This window comes from Myiozetetes cayanensis, unplaced genomic scaffold (assembly GCF_022539395.1).
Source record: "Myiozetetes cayanensis isolate MyiCay16 unplaced genomic scaffold, myiCay2020 scf12, whole genome shotgun sequence".
NCBI classification, from domain to species: domain Eukaryota; kingdom Metazoa; phylum Chordata; class Aves; order Passeriformes; family Tyrannidae; genus Myiozetetes; species Myiozetetes cayanensis.
The window spans coordinates 21,058,360-21,078,195 of record NW_026086826.1 but is presented as its reverse complement, the minus strand read 5'-3'; the positions used below and the strand labels follow the sequence as shown (position 1 = coordinate 21,078,195).

Genomic DNA, 19,836 nt, shown 5'->3' with positions numbered 1-19,836 from the left:
CAAATGATCTTACCTAGCAAAAATATTCTCTTAACCTATTAGTTAACCTTAGAGTAAAATAAAGGGAAAAGAAACAAATCCACTTTATGCAAAACAGGAAGTTAATACCTTTATGGTTGGGAAAAATGTAAATAAAAACAAACATGAGTAATCTATTATTTTTCATTATGAGATTTCTCTCAGTTTCTACATACAACAAACTAACATTTCAAGGCACATAAATAGAACATCCCTTCAGAAGTTTAGTAATTTTAATTACACAATTTTCAAAGAGAAATCTAAACATTACCAGTGTTACAGAATTCATACAGATTAGATTATTCCCTTCCATACAAATTTAAATATTTCTTTCTTAGTGTGTAACAAAGCAGACGAAAGAGTAAATTCTCTTGAATACATCAGGTTTTGTCATTTGCTTTGCTTTTAGCTTTCCTTTTTTAAATCACCAAGCCATTTGAAAGATTCAACTGCTTTCCTTCTTTTCCTCTCCTTTTCCCCTGCCTCCACTTCCTCAAGAAGATATGCTTATAGTTTTGGAATTTCTGTATCACAGGTGATTCAACTTCTAAAACAGATGGACTATGTAGACACAATCATAAGGAAGTTGCTAAGAAATTAATTTTTTTTTTTTAAGTTTCACTAGTAATCCCTGCATATACTTAAATATAAAGTGTACTTCAGTGCACAGTTGACAGCATTTCTCCAGTTATTTATTGTGATTAGATACTTGTGCTTAATACTTCTGTGATTAAATATCTACCTTACCCAGCACCATCTAAAAAGCCTTTAAATTCTTCACAATTAAACACATTTAAAAAATTTTCAGTGAGTTACTTTTACAGAAAATATTACACTTTAAGACACTGCATTTGTATCAACCATTTTTACCATAAACCCCTATATACAAATTTTCTCCTGAAGCCCCTACTCAATGGCCTAGACCCTTTTTAATTCAGTCATTTTTAGAAATAAATTCTATTATAGAAAGGTTTCACAGTTCTCAAAGACAATTCCAGTTTACATATAGTAACTTTTAAGCATGATTTCTTAGGAACAAACATGCCCTTTTGAAAAAGCACTTCTATTATAATACTAAATAGAACCCAAGAAACACATGTCTTTAGTTTTTCTTCTCTCTGCCTTCTACTCCCCAAAAAGCAGCAAATTTAAATTATAACATGACTTTCCATGAGTCAGAACCATGTAGTATCACAGTGCAGTGTTTGGAAAAGTCAGTTCCATTATAGCATGTACATACTGTTTGTCTTTGCAATGCATCATAAACATCTCCACATCTACTCATCCTTAATGCAGACCATATCCTTGGGTTTGCTGAGGCTCTTCACATCATCCAGTAGTCTTTTAGGTGTCAAAATATGAGTAGAACCTGACAAAAGAACGTAAGTATTAACTGTGTCAGTCAAATTGTGACTTTCAGACATTCCCTCTTTCAAACATCAGTGATGTGCTGGTGTGTTTTTACTGTGCCTGGAAAACTGACAAATACACCAGTTCAAAGTGTGTTCATATAAAACACCATCCTATAAATGTGTCACCATTAGGTAGGACATGTCCCTGTCCCACACACACATCCAGATCAGGACTTGTATTTGGAATACAAGATTCAAATCCTGCTCTGTTCTGTTTGAAACACAGGCTTGAACCTGGACTGCTTATGCTGTGTACAGCTGTCCCAGCCTGCAAGAAATCTGCCTGGTGAGTGGCAGGCTTTATCCTAGAACCAACAAACTACCTGGATTAAAGGTCATCACAAATGACAGTTTTCCACAGAAATATCAGTTACAAAAAATTGGCTTTTACTGACTAACATTTCTGTGAAAAATTTACAGCAAATTCCAAGTCTGGAGCAGCAAAGAAAATCCTTAGTATGCTTCAGGAGTGAACAACTATCTCTGTTATTCTCATAGAGAGTGATTGTAACTTCTGCCATGAAGGGTCACCCTACAATTCTAAAGGCAGTGATTAACTGTTTAAGATTACAGCTGTCTGGAACTTTTGGGTTTAGCAGTGTCACTCTGAATGGGCTAGTATTCCTGGAGTTCTGAATCAGGAATGCAGCAACATTTTAATCCTGCAGTAAGCCACATGGAAATCTGGCAAATTTTACCTTCCCTCAAAAATCAGGATTACAGACAAAACTACAAGAATCATGTCTAAACAAAAGGGAAGACGGTGCTGTGGTGGAACATTAACCAGAAAAACCAACCACACACATAAACACACCTACAACACCCCTGACTAAATATTTAGAGGTAACAGATCTCTAGATCTCAGAATCAACGTTGTCATTGTTTTAGGAAAAGATTTACTTAAAATCATGGTAGATAAATTCAAGCCTTTCTGAAACTCAAGGCTGAATTTAATTGCCAGACAGACATTTCAAGCAATTTAAAATGCTTTAGATGACCCTGCACCCAAAGATCAGCTTCCCCTGCAGATGGATGCAGGTCTCTGGTAAGGTTCTGTATTTAGAGCTCTGTTTTGATACATCATACTACTTCCAAAAGCAACAGGAGGAGCAAGTGCCACTAAAGCACTGGTAGATGGAAAAGTTGTGAGGAAGCTGTAATGCAAGGATATAGAGGTATGTTTAAATCCTTTTTGCTATACATCAACATCCTTCTCTGACATAATTTAATGATGATTCTTCTGTAGGGCATAACTATTTTTTTTGTCCTTAATACCTTGCTGCAAAAAAAAAAAAAAACCCTCTAAACACCAAGCAGTCTGACCAAACTGAAAAGATGCTTCCAAGTGCATAGTTTCAAGAAATGCACTGGCTATAATATCAGTGTGCTGCACCAACACAGGGAATGTACAAAAAACGACCCTTGCACTTTCCAGAAGCACGTGCAGTGCAGTGCAGTGCACACAGCACCCTTCTCCCAGGGCAAGCTTACCAATAATAACTTCACAGGACTTGTAGGCTTCAGACACCTCGTAAGCGCTGCGCATCTCCGAGTACGTGACCCCTCCGATCACAAACACGATCAGCCTCGCGCTGCTCTTGCGCTCCTCTCTGTAACTGCCCTTGGGTTTCTGGCGTGCACTGCAACACATTGCAGGAGATGACATTCACCCAGCTTCACTTGTCACTCATTCACTTGTGGTTAAAACTATGCACGTAAAAAGCGGTAACAATTTCTGTCACGCAGTTCATGGTTTGACTGTAATTTCAGCCAAAGTGTTTTGACAGATTGATAATTTATCAGTTATCAAAAGGGAGGTACTCCAAGTAAAGGTGTACATGACTAGAAGAATTATTAAAATAACAACCAAATTCAGTATGTTTTAGATTAAATAAAAATACAGGTTTGAGACTTTACCATTACCTTATGTACATTATTTTACCATTTAGTAAGCACACTTCCATAACTCCTTAGAATGTACATGACAAAAATACTGAGAAAGGGGTAAATTATTTTTCAGGAAGTAAAATTATTTACCTTACTGCTCCTGAACCATTCCAGGTGGGAGGACACCGGGAAGAATAAGGCCAGTCTTTTGAATCTAGTTTGTTTTCTATAGCATCCTGAAGGGCAAAACAAAGACACACTTTAAACAGCCTTATAGACCTAAAACCCACCAAGTTTCAGCTTTCAGTAAGGATGTCTAACCAGAATTTAATGCCAACACATGCAGCTTAGAATAACCAGGTGCAAGTAGCATCTCATGAACAGCACTCCTATGTAACAAAATGCTAGACCATATAATGCTAAAATGTTTTCCAAGTCTTTCGTGTATCACAAGGAATTGAGAGTACATGTTCTTTTTTATAAATATTGATTTAACTGTTCAGATTTTACAAGCAGTTTTTCATCTGTAACAACCCTAAAGTATTTAATTTCTCTACAGCAGTGCATGAGAGAAGTCAGGGTCCACTAAAAACATCAATGAGCATGTGAAAGCTGCCAAAATCTATGAATTACAGCAACGGGTCAGATTAAAGGTCCAGTGAACTCACTACCCTGTCTGACATCAATCACTAATTGATGCTTAGGAGGAGGTTTAAGAACAAAGGAACAACATTTCTAGCAAGAAACATCTTCCAGCCTCTACCACATTACCGTTTAGATTTGAATTGCAGTTTAAAAACCCATGGAGGAAAAAAAAAAAACACAGATCTTTAAATTACACTAAACACTGCGAGTCACAGGACAAGCTCTTCTAAAAGACTTCTTGCTTTCACTTTCATTTGCTTCACCTTTAAAATGACCTCTAATAAAGAGCATTACTAACACACAGCAGTCTGATGTTCTGTATTACTGACAGATTAAAAAAAGATCACTTTTTCACCAGATGCATTTGACAACAGTAACTCGTGATGGTATAGATTGGTTGTAACTGCTCACTCAAGTAAATTCCTGCACTTCACCTATGAATTAATTAGTTGGTCAAATTTACCTCCATAATGTCTTTGATAACAGGTGTCCACCTAGAAAGCTGAAAGGTTTCTTCTGAAGAACGGTCCCTTCTTGGGTATTTAGGCTGCTGAACAGCAAACTGAAAAGATTTTCAAAACATGGTTGTATTATACAGTGCATTTGGACTTTTGAAACTTATTCAGTCAGCAGTGGAAGGAGGGGGCATCAGTAGGAAAATTTAAAGAAGTAACAATAATGACAAGGAACAACAATTAATACCCATAGAATTCCGGATATGCTAGAAATATTAACTTCAGAGCCAGGGAACTGAGTAAGCTGGCACTTTCCAAAACAAGCTCGGTCAAGTCACCATCTGCTGATTGCAGAGGGAACATTATGGGTACCTTACTTAAACAATTAACATGAATAATTTTCAAAGGATTTAGCATTTAAGAATTCCTAGTAATTGGTTGTTTCCAAAAACAGGTCTGGATAATACTACTAGGAGTTGCTGAAAGAGCTGTAGACAAGTGTTTGGGTGGTAGGAACTTAGAAAATAAACAAATACATTCTTACTGAAGAGATAACAGGAACATCAAGGTATTTCCAATTTCTTATCATATCACTATCACTTTCTATTTGCACATTCTGGATCAGCTTCTCCAAGTTCTCCTGGGTAGTTCCTTCAATATATGGAAAACAGACAACTTAATTACCCATAAGACCAATTTTGTCTCACACTTTCTGGGCTGTTATTTAGTCCAGGATTTTTTGTTTTGTTGTTTAACATAATATTATATTTTAGATAAAATTTTGTTTAATGACCCATTTTTGAGACTAAAACTCAAAAATTGCTACAGATTCCTCAGACCAGTGTTCTGCCAAATTCCTCTTCTATTACAAATTCTTCCCCACTGACTTAATTTGTGAAAACAAGAAAACAAATTATTGCAGACATCAAGAACTGGAATGATACTAAAAGACAGTATGAATGTGCACTAGAATTACATCTCTTAACTCCTTATCAGAAGTATCTTTGCTACCAATTTGAGAGAAGCTACAGAGGATAGACAAGATTTCTTTCAAACCTGGCCATCAACTCCAATATTAACGTACATTAACTAAAAATACCTGTCCTAAAACTTGAGTTCAAGTTAATACCACTGAGGGAAAAAAAATAGGACAAGTTATCATACCATTTGTGCTAAAGATATACAGGAGAATAGCTCTAATTTTGTCATAGCTCTCATGACTTTTGTTGAGCAGAACTGGAAGGAGCACCCTCATGGAGTCTTTGACTTTTTGACCTTCTGCATCAGTTCCAAGAGCCAAGTCCTAAATTAATAAAAAATAAAAACCACACACACAATGGTTTTTGAGAGTAGTAAAAAAAAAAAAAAGCAACATTGTTTTGTATGTTTTGAAGTGCGTTTTATGAAACCATAGGTTTCAGGAAACAATGAAGCCACATCAATTTATACTCAGTATGACACATCTGACATTTATTTCAATAGCTGCAGCATTACAATAACTCTACATAACACTCAAACATTTCAAACTGTTTGATTCCTAGAATTCTCAGAAATGTAATTTACAGGCTTTTACTTGACATTAGTAGTACAATGTAATGCCTCACCCTAACAGGTGCTTTTCCCAGACATTTTAAAAAGGTTTCCAACCTGCAGAACATACTACAGCAACTTCACAAGAGTTTTGAAGAAGGAAAACAAAGATGATCTTTATACAAACGAGCCAGATTTCAAGGAAAAAAAAAAAAAACAAATCCAAACTCTAAGAATACCTCCTTTATTGGCAGATTAACAGCCTTGTACATGTCACTCAGTTTTAATACAAGTACCTCAAAAACTGACTACAAAAAAAAAAAAAAAAAAGGCATGACACATAGTAGTTTTGTCATTTAAAACAAGCCTCTATATAAAAAATTTGTATTTGCAGTAAGTTTCTGCTTGGGTTTTTGGCTTTTTTAAACATACCTGTTCAGTTTTACAGAGCCTTTCTATGTTAGATTTGAACTTGCTCATGCAATCTTCTGCTATGTTAAGATGAACAACTTGCTATAAGACAGAAAGAAAGAAATAAAAATGAGAAAATCACAAGCTGCCATAACTTTATTTTTTTAACATACCAATCATTTTTACTCGTTACAAGGGTCAATCCTTCAACTATCCTTCAGTCTCATCATCTGTTTTCTGTGTATTACCCTTCACTTAGAGAGTGGGCCCTGTAATACCTTTTAAAACATTAAACAGTAATGCTATATTCAACCCTCAAAGCACACAAATAATTTGATTTTTTTTTTACATAGTAAAATGAAACACCTGGAAACAAGTTATCTTCTCCAAATTTTACAGTAGGTGAACATACTAATTTGGAGAACAGCTATATAACACACTCAACAGGAAAACAGAAAAAAAGCTAGACTTTAATAACACAGAAAGTTAAAGGGCACAGAATTATTTATTTGTGATGTAATTAACAAAAGACCCCTCACCTTACTGATCTCTTTACGATACTGTGGCATCCTTTTCATCAGCTGGGACAGAGCAGAGAGCGATAACTGCAAAGAAAAGATACAAGTTGAAAATCTGTCCCCCCCCCCCAGTATTTGACATGCTTATTTCCCTTCTTGTTGCAGCCTTGCTTCCCTCATGACCCCCCAAAATTCCAGTTGAGAAAAGCCTCAATCTCTTTAATGGGTCAATGAATGAAACAGATCTGATCAGCTGAAAATAACTAAATTACCAGGAAAGACAGCAATACTTTAATTTAAGCAACTTACTTTTCCTTCTGCTTCTTTTTTTTTTGATGACATCTCTTTCAAAAGTTTTGGTATTTCCCTGAAAAAAAAAAAAAAAAAAAAGAAAAATTATTGAATGCAACAGCACAGAAGTTCTTAAATATTTTTTTAAATCTTAAAGGAATTGTACTTTCTCCTCCAGGGAGAGGTCTCCTCCAGGGAACAGAGCAATCTTTTGACACAGAAAATGGAAGTTAAATTTATGATATCTGCATAATGTCATCTGATCAACAGCTTGTTCGTACTCTACACAAAATAATCCCTTCAGATGCAAAAGATTTGAAAATACTTCCCAGGAAATTACTTTATTTCCCTCTCAAGGAAACCAAGCAGTTGGGTTTGTTATTCATTCACATACTCTATCACATCTGCAATATGCTTGTGCCGCATCTTCACCCACAGGTCATCATCTTCCTCCAAAATTGCCTCCTTCTCCTTCCCAACAGATCCTTCTGTTTTGTATCTTCCAAGAGAAAATTCAGACAGTAATTTGGTTTTTGGGTTTCCCCTAATTGTCGTTACTTATTACAGAATTATTTGTTACAGTTTAATTAATATGAATGGTAACAGCAGTAACACACAAAGATTTTAATTTACAAGCCAAGCTATTGCCTGACAAAACATAATTACCAGAAGGATTTTACAAATTGTATCTTTGAACATAGAAGAAGCAGATGAATTTTAGAATGATTCTTTGGGGCAATAGCTTCTGGATATTCTTTTAAACCAACAGTAACTAGAGATTTAATCACACATTCACATGCACCTTCATTTCTCTTCAGCTTTCAATGTCAACTTCGCTCTGGTTTCAAATGCAAACTGCACAAACAACACGCTGCAACTGCAAAGTGCAGCTTTCCATGTGTACTGCAAGACATTCTATAACTGAAGGAAAATGAAGTCCCATTCACCAACAAAACAGACTAAGCAGGAAATTGTTTTATATATAAAAAGGAACATGCTTCACAGCATTATAGAGCAGTTATTACTTGACTGTAAACAAAGCTAGCAATAAACCTACAAAGCAAGACAGCAATCGTATTACACAATATTTTCACATTTACAGAAACTCACAGAGTGTATACTGCCAGAAAGCAGAATGAAAAAAAAAAAAAAAAATCACAGGATTAATTGTGAAATTCAGATCATGGCTACCCATAAAACATAGTCCACTACATCTTCACACCCCGTGAGTTTGAGATCCACAGAACTCTACACCTTCTACTAAAACATTCACTCAGTGCTTCCAACCTAAGACAGGCATTCCTGTTTGCCTGATCAAACAGTGAGGCCATCGGGTCTCAGTTGCTGTAGAGGGTCATCAGAAAGCAAAGTCCTGCCAAAATCCTTGCTGTCAGAACAATCCGACAGCCAAGTATGTAACTTATGCAAATCACTGTTACACTGCTCCAAGCAGGGCTTATGAACTGAATGTGACTAACTGCACTTTGAATAGAGACATGTACATTTTAACAGCTACACAAATTAAATGACTGGAGCTATAAAAGTGAGCATTTCTGAGAAATAACCAAGCGTCTTCTCAGTATGCAATTAGTGCTCTTATTTGTCTTGTCATGCCAAAAATGTTGAGAATATGACAGAAAATCTAGAGAATCTCAGTGTGCACTATTAAGGTTTTACTTCAACATTAGTGCACTGGTTTTTAAAAAAATGCAATTTGTTAGACCCAAAACTTATCAAAAATGCCAATTTAGTCCTACCTGATCTCAACTAAGTGAGGAAGTTAAAAAGATGAAGTTACAAATCCAAGAGGAAAGACCAATTAAGTGAAGCAACCATTATGCAATATAAGGAGCTAATACTGCCATGGTGCAATTGAGCTGAACAACTCCAGAAATTTTCAAATCAAGAGGAAAAGGTGTAGATTTTATTTTTTGTTTTAAAGTACTTGCTTGTAAGTATCGTTTTCAATGGGTAGCAGGTCATAGGCCATTGCCTGGAAGGTGAGCTCATGAAGTACAGTTGATACTGGATCAAAGGCACGATCAATTATTATTAGTTGGGAGTGGGTTTTAGCCTAAAAAGCCATCAAACAAACATGAAGTTAAGACATACAATACAAAGTTAATGCATGTTAAATCCATTTACAGTAAGTTACAGCACTGCAGATGTGTTTTGAAAAATAACTGAGAAAACCCTGACATACGGTCCAAGTGTTTATCAAAATTATTAGAAACAGACATTTAAATTACCTACAGTGGGTTTAAATATTAATTTTAAGGCAATGCTCTCAGCAACCTGAATTTTGTTGATCTAATGAACAAAAAATGTAAAGGAAAAAGAAAAAAGGCCCCCCACTGACTTTTCACAGTTAACTGCACTATTTGTATTTCAGAGCACATTACCTACACTGTGCTGCAACACAGGAAAAAAAAATCTCCAAACATTCAACTGGAAGTTTCATTTTGGGATTTAGTAAAGTGGCAGTAGCAGTAGGTACATTTATTTCTGTAGCAGAGTGCAAAGTCACCAAGTCAGAATGGTTTAGCCCACACTTTTGTGTTACAGCAGCTGCTCTAATCAGCCCTGATCTGTAGCGACAGATCAAACCCATTATTTGCATGGACAGTTGTATCTTTGTGGGCAATAAATCCCTTCAAGAGAGCCATTTTAATTCTGCAGGGAAGTCCCCCCTACACATGGCCTTATGGAAGGTGATATGAAAACAAAATTTATCCACTTGTCTTCAGGTTTGTTTCATCCCCTATATCATTCAAGTCAAATCAGTTTTTAGCTTACATACAGATTTACTGTATCAGTTACTACCTCTAAGTTGCTTTCATTACCAAATACAACTAAATGGCAACCAGTTGCCATCATAATTAAATAAAATCTGGGTTTGTAGAACCTATTGTCAAAGCCTATTTTGAAGATGATTCTTTTTCCCCAGACTTATTAGAAAAAGAAGCAAACGTTTTAGTTCACTTTCTACCTTTATTTGGCTTTTCTCATCTGTTCTGTAGTAGTTTTCAAGATTTTTTTCAACAAGCTGTGCAAGTTTGCTGGCTCTATCAGATGGTCCACTGGGAAAAAAGGAAGCATGCAAAAAGAACTTAAATCTCTTCATCAGTACACTAAGATGCTACCTTTAAAACAGAAAGAACTCCCTAGATTGATCCTCTGGTTTCATGAGTAGTTTCTCAACTCCATTCTAAGTATTTCCAATATATTTTCACTTTTACATTACGACTCCACTCTTTGAATGCTTCAGGTATTTCACACAGCAGAAACAGCTTCAGCCAAAAGACTGACATGAGCTGGCATATGGCCCAGCACCTAAAAGTCTCACTCAGAGGCAGGAAACAAGAAAGAAGAGAGAGAAAGAAAAGAAAAAAAACCAGTCAAGCAGTTATTTCTTTGTTACCTTTGCAGAGAATAAGGCACCACTTCACATTACACCACAGAACACGATTCTTGCACACAAGTTCAGATGCCTACTTTGACTTCTAGGATACTAATCTGTACTGCCTTCCAAAGCTCAAAGGAGGCATTCTCTTCAATATCTCTACTACAAGAAATCCTGATCCCACCTGCCACAGCAGTTTATGAATTCCTTGGCACCAAGTGGAGCTGCAAATCTACAAACAGCAGCAGTTCTGTTACAGGATTACGTATCAGCATATCAGAGTGTCATCCTACTGACCAAACATGAAGTAAGCCATTTAGAACACAACAGGCTCTAGCAAGTACTGTTCTACAAAAGTACACAGAGAAATAACTCACTGTTTTACCTACACTTCACAAATTCCTATCATTCCCTATTTCAGAGTTGTGGATTAGAAATAATTAAAAAAACAAAACAAACAACCAACCAACGAAACTATGCTTCAGTCTCAAGCTGTGACCAAACAATGTGGTAAGCAGCACAAGTGAAAGTAATTACAATGTAACACACTAATTTTATATCGTACTCCTTTATATACCTTTTATATCGTACTCCTGGATTCTCATCTAGTGTGGCACATAAGGTAACAATTTGTTCAGCCATCACTTGCATTACAGCATCCTTATCCTTGGTCTTTTCCAGAGCTGGGACTGTAACAGCGGTAGAAAGCATCTGGGACATTGAGAGTAAATACCTATGTAGAGCACAAACAAGAAAAAAAGGGGCCTAAATTGCACATTTCTAAAATATCTGGTAAAAAACTTGGTAATAATTTAAAATTAAATGCTGTAAGGGAAAGTCACACATAATATCACTAAAAGAAGAAATTAATCTCACACTTCATTCCTCCTTCCCTACCCTGTTGAGCTCATCAGCTTCTTGTTCTCACACTCTTTTTCCCTATTACTCTCCATTCCTATGTAAATTACTATATTTTTCAAATTGCTTACTGCCTGTTCAGATGGAAGCAAGGAAGGAAGGGAGAACAGAAAGAACTAAATACTCTCCAGTGTCTTGCACAGAGCCACACAATGCAGTATCAGAATAATTATAGAAGGTATCATGGTTAAATTTGTTTAAAATAAAATTTTACGTGTCGTATCTCCTTATTAGATGAGGACTTTACCTTCAATAACTGAAATTCTTTAAATGCATTAAACCTTGATAAAAGAAGTTTAGTACCACAGAGAAGAAAAGTTTTTTCAACAGTTTTGTAAGTGGAATGTAAATAGAAACAATCCCATTGTCAGTAAATGGATTTTCTCCAGCTTCAGACAGACTCTGTAACTACAGAGCCAAAGAAGAACGTTCATCCAGATAAAGATGTTTGCTTCATTCGAGTACGTAATCACCTGGACTTTGCCCAGAGCTCACTGATTACTTACCCTTAGCACCCCAGAAAGCAGGCAAACCAGTAAACACTGCTCCTTTGCTAACAACTCCAAATGTTCTCACAACCCAAAATATCCAGAATACAAAACTACACCAAAAACAAGAGTGTTGTTCAACTGAAGTGCTGCTTATTTTCAACATCAGAAAACCAGTCACAATTTCTACTCTGACAGTGAGACCTCTGCAGAGCCAGGACCACAGAATTTTCATAGGCCTTATTTGGTAGAGTATTTCAGAAGAGCAGCCTTGGCAGAGCTCCCCAAACCAGTTTGAAACAAAACTTGGGAGCATCAACCTCACTGGAAAGCAAACAAACAAACCACCACGCTCGTTATTCTCTGATGGCTTCTCAACGTAAAGAAATAAATACACCTTTATAATAAAAAGGAGTGTGTCTTCTAACTAGGAAACTGCATCACTGCGAGACATGGCCAGCAGCAACCTCTCCTTTTCCTGATTTACTGTTTACTGAAGACAAACCAGAACACTTGCCTTCTCTTAGGGAACAGATTCCCTCTTTAACCTCCCTACTCAACTGACACCAAGTCTGGCAAAGAGACCACGTGCAAAGAGTAAACCTTTCAGTGTGAGATCATTTGTTTTATCTGCAAAGCACAGATGAGCACTGGGAATTTGCCAAAAATGGCAAAACTTCTCACATACACTTTGTCAGACAAAAGCTACATTTTATTTCATTGTTTTCTAGAAGGTCAGCAACACTTGAAAATAATCCTCCAGACTATTTTTTGCTGTTAAGATTAAGAATTAAACTTACCTGAGACTCATAAGGGAAGAAGGAAATATTGATCTCCTTGCATTTCTTTATTGATTTTGCACATGAAGACTTAATTTTATTGAAGAGGCTGTCAGGACAAACTAGGGGGAGAAAAAAGACTAAGTATAAATAATTTGTGCATATTCCAGCTGTCAACTCACTTATGAGCTTACAGTATTCAGAACAGACAATTCTAAATTGAGATCCAATTAACTGCAAAACACAAAAAAGTTGCCTACTCTTCCTAAAGTGAGAGAGAACATATAATCAATATTTTGTGTTGTTCAAAAAGTACCACTGGTCAATTTTTACTAGCTTTGTGCAAGCAAAGTTGTAGAACACTCATTAACAGTCTGCAGCTGTGAAGGATGATGATTTTATCAAAGCAAAACTTTCTGTTATTTATTGTCATGTAGCAGAGAACAAACACTTCCCAAGCTACAAAAAAAAGGTTAAACAGAGAAATAAGGTGTACATATCTAACAGCAAAACACAGAAATACAGAACTCAAACAGATCTCAAAAGTGTTCCACTACACTTCCAGGCTACACTGGATCCCAGTCTAGAAACTGAATTTAAGGAATATGTGGTCGAACACAAATACTATGCAGACTTGGAAGTGACAGAGCTATTTGTCTAACTCAGGAACTATTCATCTCACCAGGAAAAGTTCTGGCAAATATTCAAACTGAAAGTTTGCCACTTGCAACCAAGGAACACAGAGCAAGATAGCAGTGTTTTTCCAGAACAGTAATTGCTGCTTCAGTGTGAAATGAACCAAGAAACCAAGAGTTTTGGATATTAATTTGATAACTGCTTTGAGAACATACAGTAGCAGATATGCACCATGCACAGACATCCACAAAGACAGTCACAACTCAGCCCCTGCCATCAGCAGCACGCTCGGGTTTTTTGTTTTCCCTTCATTACTGACCATTTTAGTCACGCTGACCGACTGCAGGGAACACACAGCCACATCAACCCCATTCGCACTCATTGCCTCTGCTGGGCAATTTATATCGTGCATGCAAGGGCTAAGTAGGCCCCTTCTTCCAGGTGAAGGGAAAAAGCTGGCTCACAAGCCTGGGGGAACTGAAATAACCAATTACTAACACTGCTCTTGCAGAAAGTTCTCATGCAGATTTATTTTGTTTATGTGCAGGCACTTAGTTTTACTGGAATTGTGTTCCTCCACACTCTCCAACGCAGGTGAAGACTGGAATACTTAAGAATACAACTACGTGACCTAAATTAAAAGCTGAGGAGCAGAACAATCAAGATTGGTAATTGTGAATGAAATTACTATTGCCACACAGCATGGTGACCACAACCTGGCAACCCAAATATATGGTTAATGACTTGAGTCTCAAATCTTCTCACAAGAAATAGGACCTCAGCTTTTCAGGTACTCAACTATAGGAAAGAAGGAGCTTACTTATTTACCTATACAAAGTTATCAAACTACAACACAAAAGCTTACTTACAGTCAGTGAAATACACGTATGCTGCTTTGTATCTGCTGCACGATTTAGTGATGAAGTCATCAATAAGTCCATCTACAGACTTAAGGGTGTAGAAAAAATAAGGAAAAAACCCATCATGACAGTGGTTTAGCTTTTTTCATATACCAGATAAAGCTTCTCCCACACTATCACCAAGTCCCACTTAGAAATACTGAAGTTCAACATACAAGAAAAACACTTAACCTTGAGGTTTCTAATTCCACAGCAAGAATAACAAACAGTTACAGACAGTCAGTCATGCACCAAGATCACTTTAGGAAGCACCCAAATCAGGGTTCTTGCAAAATTTCCCCCCTCTAACAGTGCTGAGATTTATTATCTCAAGAATTTTTAGGAAGCAATAGAAATCTTTAATATTAGAGCCATTACTTTGAATTGTATTTTTCAATTCAGTGCATCACTATGTGATACAACGTCCCTTTCAGTGAGGTTACAATAGCTAAGCAATGAAACAGTGCCTCCATTGACCACAAGGTGCTTGTTTGTAACACACTCGACGAGCACAGCATTTTCTTTTTGTTGTGGGAAATGAAGCATCACACGGAGCAATATTATAGAAAATGCAGAAGTTAAGTACTGCACAGCTGTACACGGTAAATAAACATTTTAAAATAAGATTTTTTATTTCAGTCTGAAAGATCTCGCAACACTTTCTTTAAAATACTAACCTTTTTGGTGGGAGTTATTAAATATATGGCTTTCATGTGTGGGACAGGCTCACGGTTTTTATATACATTCTCCACCACTATAAAGTAAAAAATATTACATTTTTATAATTAAGACCATTATGCATCTTTAAGGAAAGCACTGCACATATTTTAGTAGAGAGTTAATAAAGTATCAGCAATCAAGTTGTCCACAATATCAGAGGCAAGGATGTACCTTCTGCCAAGAGAGCCCTGATTTTTTAATTCGTTATTTTAAATGCATCAAGTTACCACAAAACTTCAACTCTCAGCCTAGTGACAACTAAAGCCATAGGACTACATTTTTCCTGGGTATTCTACACGAGCAGTAGTGTGTGAGTTTTGCCCTCACACAGAAAGATATGGCAAGGCAAACGTGCTCAAATTATGGGGGTCAGTACAAACTGTCTTGCAAGAGAACTGCCTTGGCAGGATGGCTCTTCTTCCAGCACACTGAAGAGAGAGCAAAATTATGCAGGGCATCATTTTGGAGGACAGCCTCTTCTGTCCTTTGTTTGCCTCTTTCCTGGGCACTCACTCTGTTTCAATATAATTGCAGTCACTAATGAGATATTTTCAGCAAATCTTCAGCAAATCACTCAACTCTTGTTTATTAAAGTCATTACTATATAGTGTTGCAGTACACTGGCTTGAGAATGCAGAGGGATTCTTGTGGCTCAGAAATTTTATGCAGGAGGAATGAGGAAGATAAGTTATGTCAGACATCTGGATGTTGAAAGACAGGCTCTTTTCAGCAGTGTACTCACTGAAAATAAAAAGTTTTTCTTGATGAAGAGGATTCATGCTCACTGGCAGTTTCTCACAGAGGATAAGTAGTACCTCTTGTAATTTAAAATACACTCCAAAAAATGAAATTGATACAGTTTTGCTGTTATAATTTCAGAATAATCATGTTATACTGAATAACTGAAATAAGAGAAGTCTTGCTACTTGTGGAAAAAATAACCAAGTCCAAACAGTGCCCTCTTACAAATGCATTTCTGAAAATCTAGACCTAAAGCTAATTAAAAACTAGATCACTTACATTCTGTGCATTTATTTCAATTTCAAAAACAGACACTAGCAAACAAACACCCACTCCCCTCTCCCAAAACAAAAATCACATACAAAAAAACCCAAACCAAAACAAAAAAAACCAAACCCATTACACCAACCAAACAAAAAAATCTTAAAAGCACAAAACAATGAAAAACAAAGACACCAACCCTTACAGCAATCTTTAGGGAAAAAAATATTTTAAAAAAGGACCTGAACTTCTAGGCAGAGAAACATTTGTTTATTCATAAAAAAATAATAAATCACAATTGGGTAATTACTGTACAAGCCAGAAAGCCTACTAGTCTAATATCCCATAGCTACTTGTCTTCATCAACCAAATAAAGACATTTTACTGGAAGGGTACCATCCATTTCACTCCTTCCCTTTTTCTTACCAGGATATTGCCACCTGTACATCAATAAGAATCACACTTACCTGTGATACCCTCTGCCAGCAGATCAGTCATTTTGCAGCACAGTGACAGTAATTTAGTAGTGTAATCATCTAAAAGCATTATCTAAATATTTTGAAAAAACACACAAGTATTTAGGTAAGTTAATCAGCTATAGCAAACCCATGTTACTGCCTCAACTTGCCATGGAAATTTGAAGCTGAAAGCTATTTCATTACTCTATTCCTTCTCATTAACTGCCTATAGCAACACTGCAGGAGGAAATTAGTCTCAAGCAAAATTAGAAGGCAGCTCCCTACATACAGGATATCTAAAGATGAGCTCCATCTTAACTAAGTACCTGCTCATACTAAAAAATACTTTGAAACTTGGACACAAGTCCTCTGAATTCCTGCTAATCTACACCACGGCCTGCTTAAATATATCTGTACTTATTCTAAAACTGTTTTATAGCTTAAGCAGTTCTAACAGGTGAATCCACAAGTACCAGAGTGCTGTATAATTAATGAAAGTAATAAACTACAAGCCTTTGAAAAGCAAAGATAAACAAAAACAGTTTCTAATTTTTTTCAAAACTAAAAAAAAAATAAGAGACAACTAACCATTTGTTCTCCCTATACTAGGCTTTAGATTTTTCAAGATGTATTATACAGTGTTCAGAGTTACCAAACCCGAAATCCATTATTTGGATAGAAAACAATCTTAAGTGAAAATACCAGCCATTAAGTTTATTTATTTTATTTGTCCTCTACTCAGTGGTAGAGATTTCTTGTTCAAGGGACAACAACATTTTTACAAAAATAACAAAACTGTACCTTCCATTCTTCCTCTTTCTTGAAGTCATCAAATATTGCCGATTTTAGCTCTGTAAGAAGAAACAGTTTATCAGTTAGAGGAATCAAATTGTTACTAAAAAAGAAAAAAACAATTCACTCATTTAAACTCATATATTTAGAGGCGTATTAAGAATAAAAAAAAAAACCACCACACTGACAAATATGTCCACAGAATTCTTGACCACAAACTGCCCTTGCCTCTTCTTCTGTCTGTACACAAGGTGTAATAACAAATCTTTAGCCTCATGAAAATTTTATTAACCTCTGTATTTTTGGAGAACATTCTTGCCAGTCAATTGGTCCTAAGCATTACACAGAGTTCTTTTTAATAAGCTGAATGCCCAAGAACCTTGTCTAAAAGCTCAAATATATTTTTTCTACAATACAATACTACAAAATAAACCAGAACATACAAACATGTAATTCAGTTGTTTTGAACCCCATTTCTCTAATTAACCAATTGAAATCCATTTTCTCCCATGATAAAAAGAAACTTTATTCCAAGCTATCAGTGTACTAACACAGTGTACTTGCCTGTGCAACATTACAGCCTCCTAAAATCATCTCACTGGTTTCCAGCAAGCATTCTGAGCACACCAAAAACCATCACAAGCCTGAGAATAATTAGTGCTCCATTTCTGCCTAAGTTTTCATTTTCTTCTCACAAATTTCATACCAACCACGCATCCTGGATACCTTTTCTCATTTTGCCTTCTTTGAATATATTCAATTAGTCTAGAAAAAGCATTTTTTCTTCTGCCTTTCCTTCCTGATCTAGATAAGAACTATACACAAGGCTGCAGGAACTGCAGACTGCTAAATCCCTATGTGAAAAAATAAACAAACAAACAAAAAAGGAAACCACACCTTGGCAAAGTCAGCGACCCGTTTATAACAAACTTCCTGAAGAAAGGACCGTAAGCACGTGTTACAAAAAATAAAGTTGCAGAAGTGCCAAATCATTTACAAAAATTAACATAGCTATCTATGACTAGGCTAGAACCTATTATACAAGTCTAGAACGGAATTCCTCGGGGAAAAACTTTATTTACAGGTAGACACAGAGAGCAGCTGCATGTAATTAATGTCATAATTTTATCCACAGGAACTACTCTCTCCTAAATACAGGTGCTTCCCCTGTCCCCAACCATCACACTAGTGTTCATTCCTCGCAGTCTTGTCCACACTGGCAACACCATTTTCAGAAGTCCTTACAGGTCCTGATAACACCATAATGCTTTGATCACATTCCTTCCTTTTGATGTCCAAGTCTTCTACAAAACATCTCAGGACAAAACAGTGGCTTTACCGTCAAAGGCACACATAACAGAGCAAGACAGGAAAAGTAAAGCAGCAAAATTAGGGATTTCTGAAGGTCAAGCTGTAAACAAAGGTATCTAATCCATACAAGCAGGGTACAGGTGCCAGCAATCGAGGACTAAACACCAGAGAGGCAGTCTTTCCTCTTTCTCTATATCCTCTTCCAGTGACACAAGCAACCAGGTCAGAGCCTTCAGGTGGAAGCAGAGGAAGAACAGAAACAAGACAAGAGCAGGACCTTCCCATTTCAGTGACAGTCACTAGGCTGGCTGAACAGCTCACGGTGTCACAACCTCAGTACAATTAAGCCCGGGGTGAGGTGGCTGCTAATGCCTTTCCCCAAAGGTCACTACCTGAAATACCGTGAGCCCTTCTACTCCAGCAAGGAAGGGAGCAGCTGCAACTTCCTTCTCTGTAGCAAACACCTGCAGAACCTGCTCCTAAACATGGAGATAAAAATCTGCAGTTCATTTTTAAGACTACCTGGGAACACCTTCAACTTCTTCTACTGAAACCGTGAAGCCCAACACAAGGCGGGCAGTGCCGCTCCGTGACACACACAGAGACCCTCCTGAGGCCGGAGCGCTCTCCTAAACCGCCAGTGAGGATGCAACAGAGAAATCCTGGAAGAGCTGCTTCAGTCTAAGCTCTCCAAGAGCCGGCCCGGCGGGCTCCAGCCTGCAGAGCCCACCCTTGTCTCGGAGTAAGGTACGAGCGCCTCTACCCAGGCGCCGTCACCGCGGGCACCGCAAGGCGGGGCAGCCGCCTCCCAGCCCCGCGACTGGAGTCACCAGGTGTAGCAGCCGGGGCGAAGCCACCACCCACAGCCTCGGCCGCACAACCCCGCAGGGCCGCCCGCGCCCGGCCCCGCTCGCCCTCCTCGGCTCCGGCCGCGGCCCCGGACCCAGCCCGGGCGGGCAGGGCACCCCCGACCCCACACAGCGGGACACGCGCGGGCGGCGCCCCAGTGGCGGCGGCTCCCGGCCCGCCCGGGCCCACCGAGAGGCGCCGGGGCGCTCCCGGGCCGGGGCGGGGGCAGCAGCCCCGCACTCGCTCCCGCACTCACTCACTCTGCCACACAGCGCCCTTCAGCCCCCGCACCGCCGGCGCCATCTTGCTGCCAATCCCTGCTGGCAGCACCTCCCTCTTCAGGGACGGCGGGCGGGGCCGGGCGGTGTCGGAGGGCACTGCCTGCTCCTGGGCGGGGCGGGCTCCTGCCGCCAG

General features: G+C 38.0%; 1 protein-coding gene across 1 annotated transcript; it reads right to left on the bottom strand.

The window, feature by feature from the left end:
- Positions 1-96: 96 nt before the first annotated feature.
- STXBP3 (syntaxin binding protein 3) lies at positions 97-19,778 on the bottom strand. The gene is given in 20 exon segments (XM_050306682.1): positions 97-1,387; positions 2,922-3,070; positions 3,468-3,553; positions 4,426-4,524; positions 4,962-5,068; positions 5,582-5,720; positions 6,380-6,460; positions 6,898-6,963; positions 7,186-7,243; positions 7,562-7,666; positions 9,117-9,241; positions 10,157-10,247; positions 11,148-11,251; positions 11,253-11,303; positions 12,777-12,877; positions 14,261-14,339; positions 14,968-15,044; positions 16,480-16,561; positions 17,272-17,321; positions 19,683-19,778. Coding segments are annotated over 20 exon segments (1,785 nt in total). The 5' UTR covers positions 19,726-19,778; the 3' UTR covers positions 97-1,295.
- Between the last annotated feature and the right edge of the window lie 58 nt (positions 19,779-19,836).